General features: G+C 37.7%; 1 protein-coding gene across 8 annotated transcripts in view; it reads left to right on the plus strand.

The window, feature by feature from the left end:
• LOC308245077 (pro-neuregulin-1, membrane-bound isoform) overlaps positions 1 to 15499 on the plus strand; it is a gene marked incomplete at its 3' end in the record, with an annotated part of 208306 nt that overhangs the window by 178706 nt on the left and 14101 nt on the right. For all 8 annotated transcript variants that reach the window (XM_080661781.1, XM_080661782.1, XM_080661786.1 and 5 more), the window contains 2 exons: positions 5433 to 5491; positions 12435 to 12458. In XM_080661781.1, coding sequence (XP_080517907.1) covers positions 5433 to 5491; positions 12435 to 12458 — 83 coding nt within the window. The remainder of the gene's footprint in view (positions 1 to 5432; positions 5492 to 12434; positions 12459 to 15499) is intronic.

Here is a 15499-nt window from a genome sequence, read left to right on the forward strand (position 1 = left end):
AACCAAAACTAGTACTGAGGTAAAGCAAAAAGACAATAAGGACACTTCCTTTTTAGACAAGGTATTTAAAATTATCCAAATATGTCATTGTAGAGTGATGACTAAAGAGAAAGGAAACATCAGACGTGGACCTTGTTTCCCTTCTCCTAACTCATCAAGGGAAGGCCTGATGAAAATTAATGAAAGAAAGGAAGGGAGAAAGGGAGGGAGGGAGAGAGGAAGGAAAGAAGGAAAGAAAATTAAGGATAGAAAGGAAGTAAGGGAGGGAGGGAGGGAGGGAGGGAAGAAGGAAGGAAGGAAAGAAGGAAGGAAGGAAGGGAGGGAGGAAGGAAAGAAAAAAAAAGAGAAAGGATGCCTAAGGATGATTTATAACTTGACCATACATTTATAAAACCAAAAAAAAACCAAACACATTTATAATGGTTTATAAATTTAGCAAACCCTAAATAACCAGAAATTGGGGGTTCTGTAAATATCTTTGAATATATTTAGCATCCCACCAAAAAATGGGAAGTAATTTGTTCAATTAGAATATAAAAAATACAATGAACACTAAATTGATTTTCCAAATACATGACTTTGTGGTCAATTATATAGTAAATATATTAGGATTCTCACTGTACAGTAAGTTTATCATTAAGGGCAGTTTATATTTTACTGATGCTGTGTAGAAGTCTTGGTTACTAGATTGTACTGCTTTATTAAACCCTAGGTAAACTGGCATTTCAGTAACAGGGTTTAAATTTGAGGTGATAGACTTATCATTAAAGAGTTAGAGTCTTTTCAAATTCCCAACACAATGGTAAAAATTTCTATTTAGGGGAGGGAGTCTGTGAGGAGGGTGCTGGGAGCCCCTAGAAAAAAGTTACTTAGGAGTCTACAGAAGAGCATCTGTTGTAAACTAAAAAAATAAAAGAAGTTCAATATTGACCTGTAGTTGGCAAATCAGTTGACTATATGAAATTCTCTTTGATGCAGTTTATACTGAACACTTCAGTCTGATCCTATAGCAGGTTCAGTTTAACAGATATTTTTATGAGAGCCCTTTATGAGCCGGGCACTATAATAAACATTAGAGATAAAATGATCAAAATGTGGTCACTGTCCTTACAAAAAGATAATCACAACACAGACAGATAAGGGCAGTCAAAGAGATAGGGACAGGCTCCCCTATGAGAGCCTGAGAGGAAAACCATACCCAGGTGTGGAAGTGGGGAGATGGGGAGCTGCAGGTCAGGGTCAGTTGTAAGAAGTGATACTTAATGTTAGACAAACTGTCTGTGAATTTTCATCTCAATAAGAACAAATATAGAAAAAAAGATCACATATCACATTATGAGCAAATACCAAAGTAAAAAAAAAAAATCAGTCTTTCCATCTTCTAATCTAATCAATGGAACAAATGATATATGTATTTTTGAAGCTACAGTAGAGGGTTGATTGTTATTCAACCAGGTTCTTCTAAGAAATAAAGTTCTTGGGATTTGTTCAGACTCATTCCAAAGGGTATTGTTCAAAATCAGATTAAATTTATGGTATTCTTATCTCCAAGGAAAGTGATAGATTGGATGCTTAGCATATAATGCTAATATAGCAATAAGTCAGAAGGCAGACAGTCTCTCTGTTCTTTTAGAAGTAATCCCATAGACTTGATTCAGGGCATACAGAGCAGATGAATTTTTATTTTTGCACATACTTTTTCTACACAATCAATGCAGACTGCAGTTTGCTTATGCGGAAAATCAGTTTCCACTTCCGTCCATTTGATTTGGCAACAGCTCTTGGTATCCACAAAAACTACACGACTGTTGTTGCTGAACGCCTGAATTGCTTGGGAATAGGTTTTGAGATTTGTTTTACCTCCATGGTTGTCTTAAAAATTTATTCTATCAAAATAGATATTTTAGAAGTCCTTGAGTCCTTCCTGACTGGTAATGCATACAAAAGAAATAACGTAGGGGTTTTGGCACAGATTACATGTGCTAGGATGAGCTTCCATTCCCAGTACTGTTATGGTAAAAAACAAACAAACAAACAAACAAAAAAACCTTTGATAATCATTTAGTTAAATCCCTTAATCTTATCAATGAGAAAACTAAGGCCCAATGAAGCCCAGTTGGCTGCTCACATCCAAGATGTGATGGGGCCAGGATGCTGCGAGCCTTAGTTTTCATCTTCCGAGATCAGGGTCCCTGACACATTACACTTTAATGTACATGCAAATCTCCCCGGGATCTTGTTAAAATACAAACTCTTATTCAGTAGTTCTGGACTAGGGCCTGGGATTCTGCATTTGCACTAACAAGAACCAGAAGATGCTGGTACTCTTGGTCCATGGACCACACTCTGAAAAGTAGTAAGGCTTCACACTAGGAAAATGTATCTGAGTGAAGATCAACATTAGTGAAAGGACAGTTCTGGCTTAGACATAGCTGATATGAGCATACCTTAAGCTCTGGTGTTACTGTACCAAATATTCTGTATCATCTTGTGATAGAGATAAACCACCATCCCATAATGCTAGTTTCCTGGGAAACATCATTATAGAATTTCATACTCATTATAAAATTGATTGGGTGAAATTTTTTATGCCCGTCACCTAGTTGTTCTGTGCCCTCTGATCTCAAAACTGTCATCTAAGATGCATACATGACAATTTTCTAATAAATGCACATTCCTTCTCTTAAGGGACTCATAAGTGCATTCCTGACCTCTAATAGTTATAGTGTTCTCTTTCTCTCTCTCTTGCCTACACAGATACACACACATTATTCACATATCTTATACCGAGTTCTTTGTATGAAAAAAGTGGATTATTGTATGAACAATATTAGAATTTTAAATTTTTTTCAAGAGAGCAAACAGGTAAGATGAAATAATCATTGTAGAATATATTTAATTCTAAAATTACCTGCTTAATTACAGGGTATATCTATATGGATTTATAGTCCTGGTTCAGAAACAAATACACAAATAAAAACCCCAAATACTTTTGAAATTATGTCAAATTTGTTATCTGGAAAGTAGGTTCCCATGCATTTTTCTTGTCTATCTATGAAGACATTCTTACTGAAGCATGTAGAGTGATGTCTTTATGAGAAGTAACCCAGCCTCAAAGGTTATAGTTTTTATTTCTGTATTTCTCTCAATAGAGCTTCCTCTATTTACTGCAGCAAAAATATTCTAACCAAAAATAACCAGCTAATTTATATAAAATTGACTTTGAAGAGCTCAAAAGGTCCCTATCAGTCAATACAAGGTGTTTATTGTTAAGCTCATTGATATTGTTAATGATCATTTATACTTTAAGTTTACACAGGTACACATGAGGCTGAAAATTTGGAACTGCCAATATTTTATCTTTCATGCCATTCTTCATGAAGTAGGAGAATCAGATATGCCAAATCACGTGATAATATTTTTTGGCATTTAATTTGGCTTTAAGGCAAATTTTTAAAATCACCCTTGTTTTAGTAAAAATGAATAGTTTTGTTCACTTCTCTTTGATGCCAAAAGATAGTGTTTACTCTTATTTACTCTGGAGAAGAAAGGGTTGTGTGTAAATCATAAGGTATGTGCTAGCAGAACTCAATTGCATTAGGTGCTTTGCATGATGTTCATAGATAAACTATTAGTAATAATCATGGCCATGGGTGTTGAGCATCTGTAAGTATATTTGCTTCTTAGAATCCTTCGATGGCCCTAGTAACACTAGAGCTTAAGGTATGCCCATTCTTATTAGAGCATGATAGTGGGTAAAATGAATTCAATCTGAAATGCTTTTGTTACTGGAATAACAACACAAAAAGAGTAGTTGTAAAGGACTTCCATATTTAGAAACAATAGTTCCACTACAAGAACAATAGTATATCAATTCTAGAATTCTGACAGGTGAATATATGTGAGTGAATAAAATTTAAATTTTATACAATTTCCAAATAGTTTTACCTCAAAAGCAAAATGACATCAAGTACTACCATAGAAGTTTTAATGTTTAAGTGTTAAAAATATATTTGTATTTGGAATAATTGAGTTAAATGAAATTTGTTCTAATAAAAATGGGCCTCTTTATCTTTCAACATTAAAAATGAGACCTAATTTGTAATATATTTGTTTAAAAATACAGGGAATGTACTTTCTCTTGTCAGTAATCATTAGGGTGTGAAAGTGCTTGACTTCCAGTGCAGTTTGATGACTTAACTTGTAACATAAAAATACCTATGAAATAAGTACAAAATTGAGTGTTTATAAAAGTAAAAGCTCAGGTCGATTTAAATAATTGAAGGTTATGGGTGGAATCATGTAAGCTCTCACCAAAAACCAGTGTGGTTTTTTTTTTTAGAGTTATTTTCAATGACATTTGGCAGTGCAATATTATATTAGTTTCAGGTGTAAACATAGTGATTAGATATTTATATTCCTTACAAAATGGTCACTCTTATTAACATAGGAAGAGTCAAGGATCAGTGGAAAATAAGGAAATGCCAAAGGGAAGATGAGTTAGTTGCCCAGGTCTTGCCAGCCCCATCCAACTTTTCAACCTCACTCTAGTTAAATTTCAGTTAACCTATGAAGAATGAAGCATTTCAATAACAACAAAAATATATACCCCACAGTTTTCATGGGACATGGTTTTCTAAGTGTTTTGTCTTTTCTTTTCTTTATGTTGTTCAGTCACCAGGTCATTTGTAGGAATCTCCATATTCCGTAGGAGGAAAATTGCCAGTCTGAAAGTTCAATGTCCTTAGCGTTCTATTGCTTATCACATTTTTGCCCTCTAGGTGCCAACCTGGATTCACTGGAGCAAGATGTACTGAGAATGTGCCCATGAAAGTCCAAAACCAAGAAAGTATGTTAAAATAATCTGAAATTTGCTTTTCCCCCCAAACTACAGCAACAAGCACTACCACTTGGTGTTATTACAGCTCAGTTGTAAAGGATTCCTTTTGTTCGAATTATGGTTTCACCACTCGGGGCATAAACCATTGAATCTGACCTTGTTCAGCTGTCTCACAACATGGGCCCGAAAGGTCATCAGTTTAAAAGAATGACCCACCATGGTGGCCAGTGATGCTGGCAACCATGGCAGGCAGGCCTACCAAAAAAAGTGTCCTTCCAAATGTTTGACTGAAGTTATCAAATGGAAAACTGAGATGATGTTTTAATTTTAAGTGGCTCCCTTTGAAAGAAAGAAGTCACTTAAAATACTGGGATCTTTCTGTCCTACAAACCCGAGGACCACATTTGGTCCAGATTTCCCTTTGGGGGAAACGCCAGAGTCTGAAAACCATGATTAGGACAAAGGCTCCGTTCCTGAGAGTGAACTCACCAAGTTCGGTCAAATGACACTGAAGGAGCTTCTTTCTAGCATATATTCACCTCTTCTCTTTTTCTCTGTTTTTTCTACCATTGTTTTTTGTTTCTTCTCTCAGGTGCCCAAATGAGTTTACTGGTGATCGTTGCCAAAACTACGTAATGGCCAGCTTCTACAGTACGTCCACTCCCTTTCTGTCTCTGCCTGAATAGGAGCATGCTCAGTCGGTGCTGCTTTCTTGTTGCTGCATCTCCCCTCAGATTTCACCTAGAGCTAGATGTGTTTGACCAGGTCTAACATTGACTGCCTCTGCCTGTCGCATGAGACCATTAACAAAAGTGATTGTATTACTTCCTCTGTTCATGGCTAGTTGGCTCTGAGAACCTAATAGGTGTGTGAGGCCCCCAATGTTTCTGAAATTGATATTGAATAATGTGATACAAAATGATAGTCAATATCAAGCAGTGCGTTTATAATAAAGGCATTGAAAAGTCTCACTTTTATTGATAAAATAAAAGCATTCCACTGACCAGTCCATCTTCTTTATAAAATGACAACATCCTGAGAAAGATGTTGCTAAGTTGTAACCAGTATGCACTTGAAATGATGGTAAGTTAAATTTGGTTTCAGAATGTATTTATAACGAATAAACATAATAAAAAGAGTTCAGATGTTTTTCTTCATTAACCAGCAGTTTGCATTTAGGTATAAAAAAAAGCACTGAGTAGGAAAATTAATAACAAACAAACATTTCACAGCAAATGAGAGAGCCTGGCTTCTATTTATGTTGCTTAGGAAACAAGTGATTCAGAACTAGTTTAAATAATCATTTGTTTATGTTAGCATATCTTTATTGCTAGTTTCAATGGTAATTTTAAGGGAAAACAGATTTTTTAATATTTATTATTTACTTTGAAATATAACAATTCACCTCTAGATAATATATTTCTATTCTTTTTTAAAAATACATTTTTATTGATTTCAGAGAAGAAGGGAGAGGGAGAGAGAGATAGAAATATCAGTGATGAGAGAGATCATTGATCGGCTGCCTCCTGCATGCTCCCCATTGAAGATTGAGCCCACAACCTGGGTATGTGCCGTGACTGGGAATCAAACTGTGACCTCCTGGTTCATAGGTCAATGCTCAACCACTGAGACACACTGGCTGGCTAGATAATATATTATTTAATGCAGAACTGAGAAATGTTAGTGGGTTTCTATAGCTTCTTGAACATCATTCTTAAACAATGCAATTCATGTTGCATATAATGGCATGAATAACTGAACTATGTACTTGTCATTCTATTATGAATTGGGACTATAGCTTTTAATTCTGGGGCTTCCAAAGAATTGTATTTAACATGGATTCCATAAAGCTATCCATTTAGATCAAAGGTTGACAATTTTTTTCTGTAAAGGATCAGACAGTAAATACTGACTTAACTCTACCATTGTGGCACAAAAGCAGCCATAGACAATGCATAAAATGATGAGCATGGCTCTGTACTATTAAAACTTTATTTATAAAAGGCAGGCAGTGGGCTGGATTTGTCCACCTCTGATTTAGAGTATCAGTTGCTCACCCTGAATATTACACATGGCTCATTGCAGTGTAAATTTATGTAACACAAGAAACAGTGATAGGAGCTGGTCATTTGGGGGCCCTAAAAGAATGGGTTTATCCTTATTCAAATGCACGCAGCGAATAAGATTCTGTCCCTCAGGTTAACAGTCCTAGAATAATAAGTGCCATTGAAAAATAAATTCCCTGTGCATCAGGGGGAGATTAAGACTCATAATATTGAATCATTTATTGAGTGAAATGGTACTAATTATATATTTACATGGGCTACATATCAATTATTTTTTGGCCATTTTCTGTTGTAAAAAATTGGTAAATTGATATTACTAAATTTTCAAATGCAATCTTCACTTTATTGACAAATCTTAAAATGCTATGCATTTAGTGAACAGAATTTTTCTCTCCATAGCTATAGATTAATTTTTCAAAAAATTAAGATGGAAAGTAGATAAGATGGAAAGTGAAAATAGAAATAAGAGAATTTATATATTAAAGCCATTCCTTTTAGAAATTATGTGTTGGTATTCAAACAATATAGATTTAGCAAGTCCATGTAACTGTATAAATACAATGAAATTATATTTTATAATTTAATGAAAATTCTGAACATTTGCATTATACTAAAAATTTTGGTGTTATATAGTTTTGTTGTGCACTGAAGGCAATATTGGGCCACTGCATAGTCAAAAGCATTAAAAATGAAGATATTGCTAAAAATAATAATGCCATTGGATCTGACAGTTATAACCAGGGAAAATATTCTCAACTTCTCTTTGAGAGCATTTTCTTTCCTAAGATATTATTTAAAGAGAGCCACACTGTGTATTTAATCAAAATGTGACTCCTTGAACAAATTCTTTCTTGAGCTTTTGGAAGACATCCAGGAAAGCAGCATTCCCATTTAACCTGATTTAACAAAGATCAATCAGAAGTACATTTATGCACAGAATCTGCAATGATTGTGCATCAGTGCTGCCTCGTGCCCAGAAAAGCAAGGCCCTCTGATCAGAAACTGCTTCCCAAACTTGTCCACCCCAGAGTTAATTTTCTAACCTCCATGTCGTAAATTCTCAATGTTTATTTCTGCACACTCCCCCATAGAAGGCAGGAAAATAGATATTTGCTGTTCTAAGAACTTTATGTTCAGTAGCAATGAAGGCTGCACAAAGAATAAAAAACATAGCCACAGTGGTAATGTTTAAAATGTACTTGTTAGTGTTCCTAAAATCTGAAACACAGAACATAAATTTTAAAAGAAAAGATATTCCCCAGCTTTAAAATGAAACATTTTTTTAACTTGCCAAACCACATTTCCAGTGGAAAAATAATGTTCCAAAATAATGTCCAACTTTTACAATGCTTATTAACACATAAATTACATTATCAGGATTTGATGCAACTTTTCTGGTCAGAGTTTCCTATGGGGCCTTTTATTGATTTATCAAAACTGATTTAAATTATAAAACGAATGGAACAAATGTTTATTTTATATGGCTTTTGTGAAGGCAGCCATGTGCCTTTAAATAAAATATATTTATAGTGCTTCCTAGGAAAATATTGCCAAGGCTAGTCAGCTTCAAATTTGACCTATGGACACAATTCCTACTTCAAAGGATTGTGTTCATCTGTGTGTGTGTGTGTGTGTGTGTGTGTGTGTGTGTGTGCAGGCAATCCATAATCAATTTGTAGACTTTATGGAGAGGGGGAAAAAAAATTGAAGGCTTCAATAGTTAGAGGAAATATGGGGCAAGTATGTCATATATAAACTAACATATAATGGGAAGTAATTACAGAATAGCCCAAACTATAGAATATTTTAAAAGAGTGCAGTTTTAGAACTTCTAGGCCTATCCTCAGAATGAGTAAACTTAGCAGATATCCTTAAAAGTCGTTTTGAATGATAGGTTACTTCTGCACAAATTACTTATGTTGATTTCTAAATCTTTGAAAACTGAAGTTATTCATTCATTTATCAAACATGTATCTTGCTAACTGTAGAATAAAGGCACACTCAATCTCCGACAAAATTATCATGAATTCCACCCGAGTGTAGTGAGATTTTGCTGTGTGTGTTTGTGAGTGTGCTCTTGTGCACATGGAAACCGGAGTAAGGAGAGACTCCTATTACATTTGTAAAGGTAAGTTGAAAATTAAAAGTCAGACATGAAATTGGTCCCGTTTAGAATTGACATTGACAGAACTCCTTCAGAAACCTCAGAGGTGCAGAAAGGCAAGACTATACACCAGTATCTGAGATTATTTCCATAAGGAGACCCAGGATGTTAAAGAATAAAATCCCGAATGTCTTCAAATTTTAACAGAAACCATAATTGCATGAACATGTAACTTTGGTAAAAGAAAGTTGTTTCATTGTTCGTTTCACTAATGAAATAGAAAATTTAAATTAACCTGCAGGTTAATCAGTTTTCTTCAAACAATTATAAAATCCTTTATAAAGCAAAGGATTAGTGAGTCAATATTTAATAGTTTCTGAAGACTCTCAGATTTAAATTAAATTTTTATATTGCTTACTGCACAGCAGGAAATCACATGTAGAAAAGGAAACTGAATTGTTTACAGTAACCTTTGTGTTTTTGAATTATTAATTTAATTTGAAAAATGGAGTGGCTAGGCAGACATTCAATAGGAAGCGTATGATGCATAATGAACCCAAGCCAACATTAGATTAAATAGAATAGATAGAAAGTAATAACCTCTTTATGAAATGAAAAGTGTTTGTGTATTATGCTTTTCTTGACTCACAATGAAGAGACGTAGCCACCGATAGTAAAAATAAATTACAGGAGTGTTTGCTCCAGGTCTAGAATGACTGATGCATGTTTCCTCTGCTTGTTTCCTTGTTAGAGCTTATGGCCAGAAGAGATTCCAATTTTAAGTACCAATTTCCCTTTGAATTATTTGAAATTGGAGCTGCCTGATATGAATGACTTCCCATGAAATGAAATTATAGTTAGGCTCACAGACTTACCTATAAATGTAAATGCAGTAATATGTATGCATGGGCATGCTACTAATTTTATTGAAGACTTAACCAAGCTTTCTATGCACCTAATACAGATCATTAGCAGTGTTCACGTAGGCATGGAGTAATGATTCTCTGGGAAGAGTTTCTGTAGATATTTCTTGATTTTTTTAACCCTTAAATTGTTACTGACTGGTAGGAGGAAAAGGCAAGAGATGGAGAGAGTTTTAGAGAGAAATTTTGAGTCACATCCTCATGAAAATGTGTAAGGAAATTTATTATCACTTCCTCCGAACATGAATTTTCATACCTGGTATTCCAAAGTTTACATGAAGGGAACAAACTGAAGAAGAAAAAAATGTCCATTTGTCAAATTGTTGCACAAAGGCAAGAGACATTTATTTTGATTTGAATACATTTGTTTTGCTGTGAACATTGTGCAGCCAAATCAACCCTACATCCTCTGGCTTTTAATTTATGAAAAATGTAGTTATTTGCTTGAGTATCCTGGACCCCTTGAGTACCCTGGACCCCAGGCAGAGGGACTCCCTATTATATCTAGTGCCTTTCTTTATCATTGTTACTCAATGAACTATTTGATTTTTTTTAATCTGTGAAAGCTCATTTTCTTAAGAGGTGGCGAGTTTTTTTTGAAGTCTAAATTCTTGAGGTATCCCAGGAGCTTTCAGAGTTTTCCTGGCTATGAAATTAGTCAAAAGTAAACCTCCATGCAGCAACTGGCCCAAGGGGAACATCCAGATGAGAATGTTCTCCAAGCTGTTAAACCCTTTGGCCACTGGCCGACCCATTTCACGGCTTCTTTATTCCATAGGGTCACCCTGTGAGGCATGTGTCAGTATCATAAGCATTTTGTCAATGAGAAATTAACTTGTCCAAAGTCACTGAACAGGCAAATGGCAGAGGCAGGCCGGAAACCAGGAAGACTCCAGCTCTCTTAGCTCCTACTCTTCCCTCCCTGTAGGGGGCGCTTTGTCCAGGTCCACGCTGATGGCTTTGTAAGAGAAATCCCCCTTGGCCACACGGTTTCAAACTTAAGAGGTGCTTTGTCATATTGGCAGACCAACCTGGTGTATCTCTAATCAGGGATCGAGGGGAGGAATGTAGACTCCTGTCCTCTGTTTTCATTCTGGCCCTGCCTTGCCACCACACTGTGCACTCCTGGAGGGCCCCATCTGGTGGAATTTGATCAATCATTTTTGTTTCAAGGATGGAAAGTGTCATTTCTAGGGCTATTTTCTTCTTTGCCTATGTTCCCCCTTTACCCATTTAAGTCCATGCAGGTCCTGCCGGGCCTGCAATCCCGGCGCCTCTGCGGGAGTGCAGGCTGTGGGCTCACACCTCTGAGTTCCCTTCCTGGCCTGTCCTCGGGTCCTCTGGATGCCTGTGCCTGTCGGTTGGCATCTGGGCATCAGAGCTCAGCACTGTGGAGTGATCACCTAATTGGCCCTCTGTTACTTGAGGGAGTAATAAAATTAACTAAAGGCCACAGGAATTCCTAGGAATTGAATCCTCCCCGCCCCCCCCCCCCTTTTTTTTTTAACAATTTGAAAAAGGCATTAAGTGTTCGCTGTGCCATACAGGAATGATATGAGAAAACTGGAAGCAGGTTCTATGCCCCAATGCCCTCTCTGGATTTTGGAGCAGAAATGTTTGTTGATGTCACATGAGAGGTGGAGAAAGCAAGTTAGGAGACAAGGAGATAGTTATTTTTTGTCTTTGTTTTTTCTAGTAATTTTTAAATCCTTACCCAAAGATGATTTTTTTTTTAAGAGAGAGAAGAAGGGAGAGGGGAGAGAGAGAGAGAGAGAGAGAGAGAGAGAGAGAGAGAGAGAGACATGAATTGAGTGCCTCAAGTAGGCATCCAACTGGGGATTGAACCCCCAACCTGGATATGTGCCCTTACCGGGAATCAAACCCTTGACCTTTCAGTGTACAGGGCAATGCTCCAACCAACTGAGCCACACTGGCCAGGGCAAGGAGACTGAGTTTTTAAAAATCAACAAGAAAGATGAGAGCATAACTAATGAAAAATATAAATCCAATGTAATAAAATTTTCAGACCAAATTTTTGAACTCGTGGCTTGTATTCCTGGCTCTGCCACTGTGTGTCTTTGGGGGAAATAATTTTGTCTACCTGGAACTTTGCCTCTACCTTTTAAAAAGACAGGAATGAAGTAATGCCAAATGTCTTTTGTAATTATAAATATGATATTTCTATTCCTAAACAACATGGGAGCAGGAGCATAGAGGATAGTTCAGCCATACAACTTCTCCCTCAGTAAGGTCCTTTAAGGGTTAATAAAGTCACAGTGTGCAGGTATTTGCACACCCCTTGAAAGAGAAGTTCCCTTTGTGGGCTCCTGGAGGCATACCTGAGCACTGCTTCGCTAACAACCACCATTTGTCCTGTTCAGTGTGCACGCACAGAGAGCCATAGCAGTCGTGTGTAATGTGTTTTGGAGTGCAGTGTATTGCTCTTTTCTGAAACTTTTTCCCTTTCTTTCTTTTTTTTTGTCAACTTTCTGCATTGGCAGAGCATCTTGGGATTGAATTTATGGGTATGGACCAATCATCATTCCTTTTAGCCTGCAGAATTTAGAGCCTATGAGCTGTAATCTTTTTCCCTCCCTACTCTTACCTTTCAGTTCCTAACTAATTTCCTTTTTCTTTAGAAGGGATCATACAGCTATAACTAAAGTGATTTTTCCACTTTCAATCTATGATTAGTTTACCCAAAATGTTACTGAGCACAGCAGCTTTTAGATTCCCAAGCTTCACTTAGAGTTTAAAATCACCTTACCTGCTGCAAAGTCACACACATCCCACGTTCCTTGACCCACTGATTGGATCTAGCCATACTGTTATTTAAGAGCTGGGGTAAGTCGGAATGATACACAAGGCTACAGGAGGTACCAAACCAGAGGCCTGAGAACCAAAGAAGTTTTAAATATTTCGCCCTAAAAAAAACACCACATCTTAGACTGATGGGAGTTTGACATACAATATAAAAATCATATGCAATATAGTAACAGAAAACCCTTACATTGCAAAACAATATGATATGAACAGACATGAATTGCTCTGATTTTCTGGAGCTATTCAAGCATGACTCTAGTCAGCTTCATTATCTCCTGAGCAAGGAAATAGAAAACAGAAAGATAGAAGCCTTGTGCTATTTTAGGTGCTAATGGAATTAAACTTGAGTCACTAAGATTATCCAGACAAGTAATCAAATACTGTAAACATCAAATATCTCCTAGGAGCATATGAATTTGGAGCATGCTCCTTCTGAAGGCCTTCATCCTAAATAGTTGGGAGAAAAGGCCAGTCTTGGGAGGAGGGGAAGCCGTGCTACCTTCCCAAAGGCTCCACTGCGCAGGCACCAGGCCTCATGAACACTGCACACAGCCCTGGAATGGGGAATGGGTCAACAGTGTCCTGATTAACAGAATATCTGCTCCCCATCCATGGTGTCAGTGACATCATGCAGGGAGGGGACCCTCCAACTGCTCTTTCATTTTGGCTGATAACCTCACAGTTGACAGCTAATACACTTTTCAGTGTTTGTGGGAAACGAGGCTGTCGCAGGCTCTACCAGTTGCAGGATTAGAAACTCAATTACTTGTCCGTTCCTCCAAAAATCTTTTAACAGAAAACCATTTAATGAGGAACCCCCCCCCCCCAACACACACACACACATTTATATGTGATCTTTGAACATCAGAGAACACCTCCCAAGAGTGAGAGGCAAGAGAGGGCACTAGAGTGATAGGTCACCTACATGAGGGGAGTTATCTATATTGGTTACTTCCCTCGGGATAAAAATTGACCCACTTACTTCTGAAAAGGCTTATAGGCCTTTCCTGCATGGAGGAAGAACATTCTACCATCACCTCCCTTCTTCCTAACAGCATCTTTCCTACTTTATCACATTAGAGTCTGACTATAGAATTTATTATTCCCATTCCTGAGCAACGAAGTAAGGTAAAGGATAGTTCAGATATACCACTTCGCCTTTAGTAAGCTCTTAAGAGTTAATAAAGACTCCACAGTCCCAAGACTAGACCAGTCCACCCTTAAGGAAAGTCAGACCTTAAAGGTCAATTAAAATTGAGAAAGACAAGGTCTCTGTCTCTTGGCCTGGCCAGATCCTACTGAAAAACATGCTCAATCTGATTCACTTGAATGTCCAGCCAAACCAAAGAACAGAGTCTCAGCAGCATTTCCATTCATTTTGGCAGAGCTGCCAATTGGACCGAGGGCTTCTCTTTTTCAGCACTGCCTGTAATTTACTGTTGCCCTATTGACCCCATTACACTAGGAAAAAAAATAAGGAGAAAAGAAGGGGGGTGGGATATTTATATTATTTTTCATTGAGTATTTTTCTCTTAACATATTCATATTGTGGGGGCCACCTGATCTAGGAAATCATTGGAAAATCAAATAGAAACAGATGAGAAACATTTAAGGCAGTCAATAAATGCTGATGTGAATACAGAATCCTAGTCCCACATCTGTGTTCTATGGGCCTTGGCTTTCATCGGTTCATCTTAGCACTTTTGCTTTACCCCTTGGCCTTTATTGTGCTGCCCTTTTATTGTCATGACTAATCTCACAGGGAAATGTGTGCATTCCTACAGACGTCCTCAAACTACGGCCCGCGGGCCAAATGCAGCCCGCTGAGGACATTTATCCGGCCCGCTGGGTGCCGCTACCTGTCCTGCTTAGCAGCCGACTCGTCCCGGGTCCGCAGTGCGCATAGGAATTTGTTCATAGTTGTTTTTTTTAACTATAGTCTGGCCCTCCCACGGTCTGAGGGACAGTGAACTGGCCCCCTGTTTAAAAAGTTTGAGGAACCCTGCTACAGAACATAGGAAGAATGTCATGTATTCACAAACCCAGGTCAATCTATTCTTTTATTATTAACAATCAAAAACTTGGCAGAAGAATCCCCGAGAGTACACGTGATGCTTGGTCTTCTTTTAGTCCTTGGGTAGAGCCCATTTTTTAGTTTGCAGAAACCATTTCCCAGTTTTCCTAAAGATACGATGTTAAGATGTCAACGCAACCAAGCCCTTACTATTTTAAAAGAAGAAAAAATAGAGTGAAAAACGACACAGAAGGCAGGGTCTTCATTTTCTTGGCAATAATACTCGTACACTGCAATTTCTTAACCAGCTAGCAGTAACCAAAGGAGCCTTGCTCTGTGTCCTGGGTCCCCTGGAGGACCAGTGGGGAGGTGCTGCCTCTGCTTCTTGACATAGATGCTAAATACTGATCTGGATGCCAGGTCACGGAGGAGGCTCCAGTTGCACCAGCTCACAGATTAGCACCCCATAAAATGTAATTCCCTGTCCTGTGGCTATGGGGGAGAAGAGGTAGTAGACACAAGCAATTAACACATAAGCATTCACATTCCACTCCTCACTTGACTTTTGTGGCACAAAAACATGTGACAGCACTCTTACGTCTCCTGGTTCATTGTTGCACCGCAGTGCACCAGCTGCTTGGCTTCCTAATTGTGGCTTCCCCGTGCTGGCCAGCCTAGGTCAGGAGTTATGCTGTATGGGGTAACCCTTCCACCTTTGCATCCACCTTT

Source organism: Plecotus auritus, assembly GCF_963455305.1.
Source record: "Plecotus auritus genome assembly, chromosome: 3".
Classification (NCBI taxonomy): Eukaryota; Metazoa; Chordata; class Mammalia; order Chiroptera; family Vespertilionidae; genus Plecotus; species Plecotus auritus.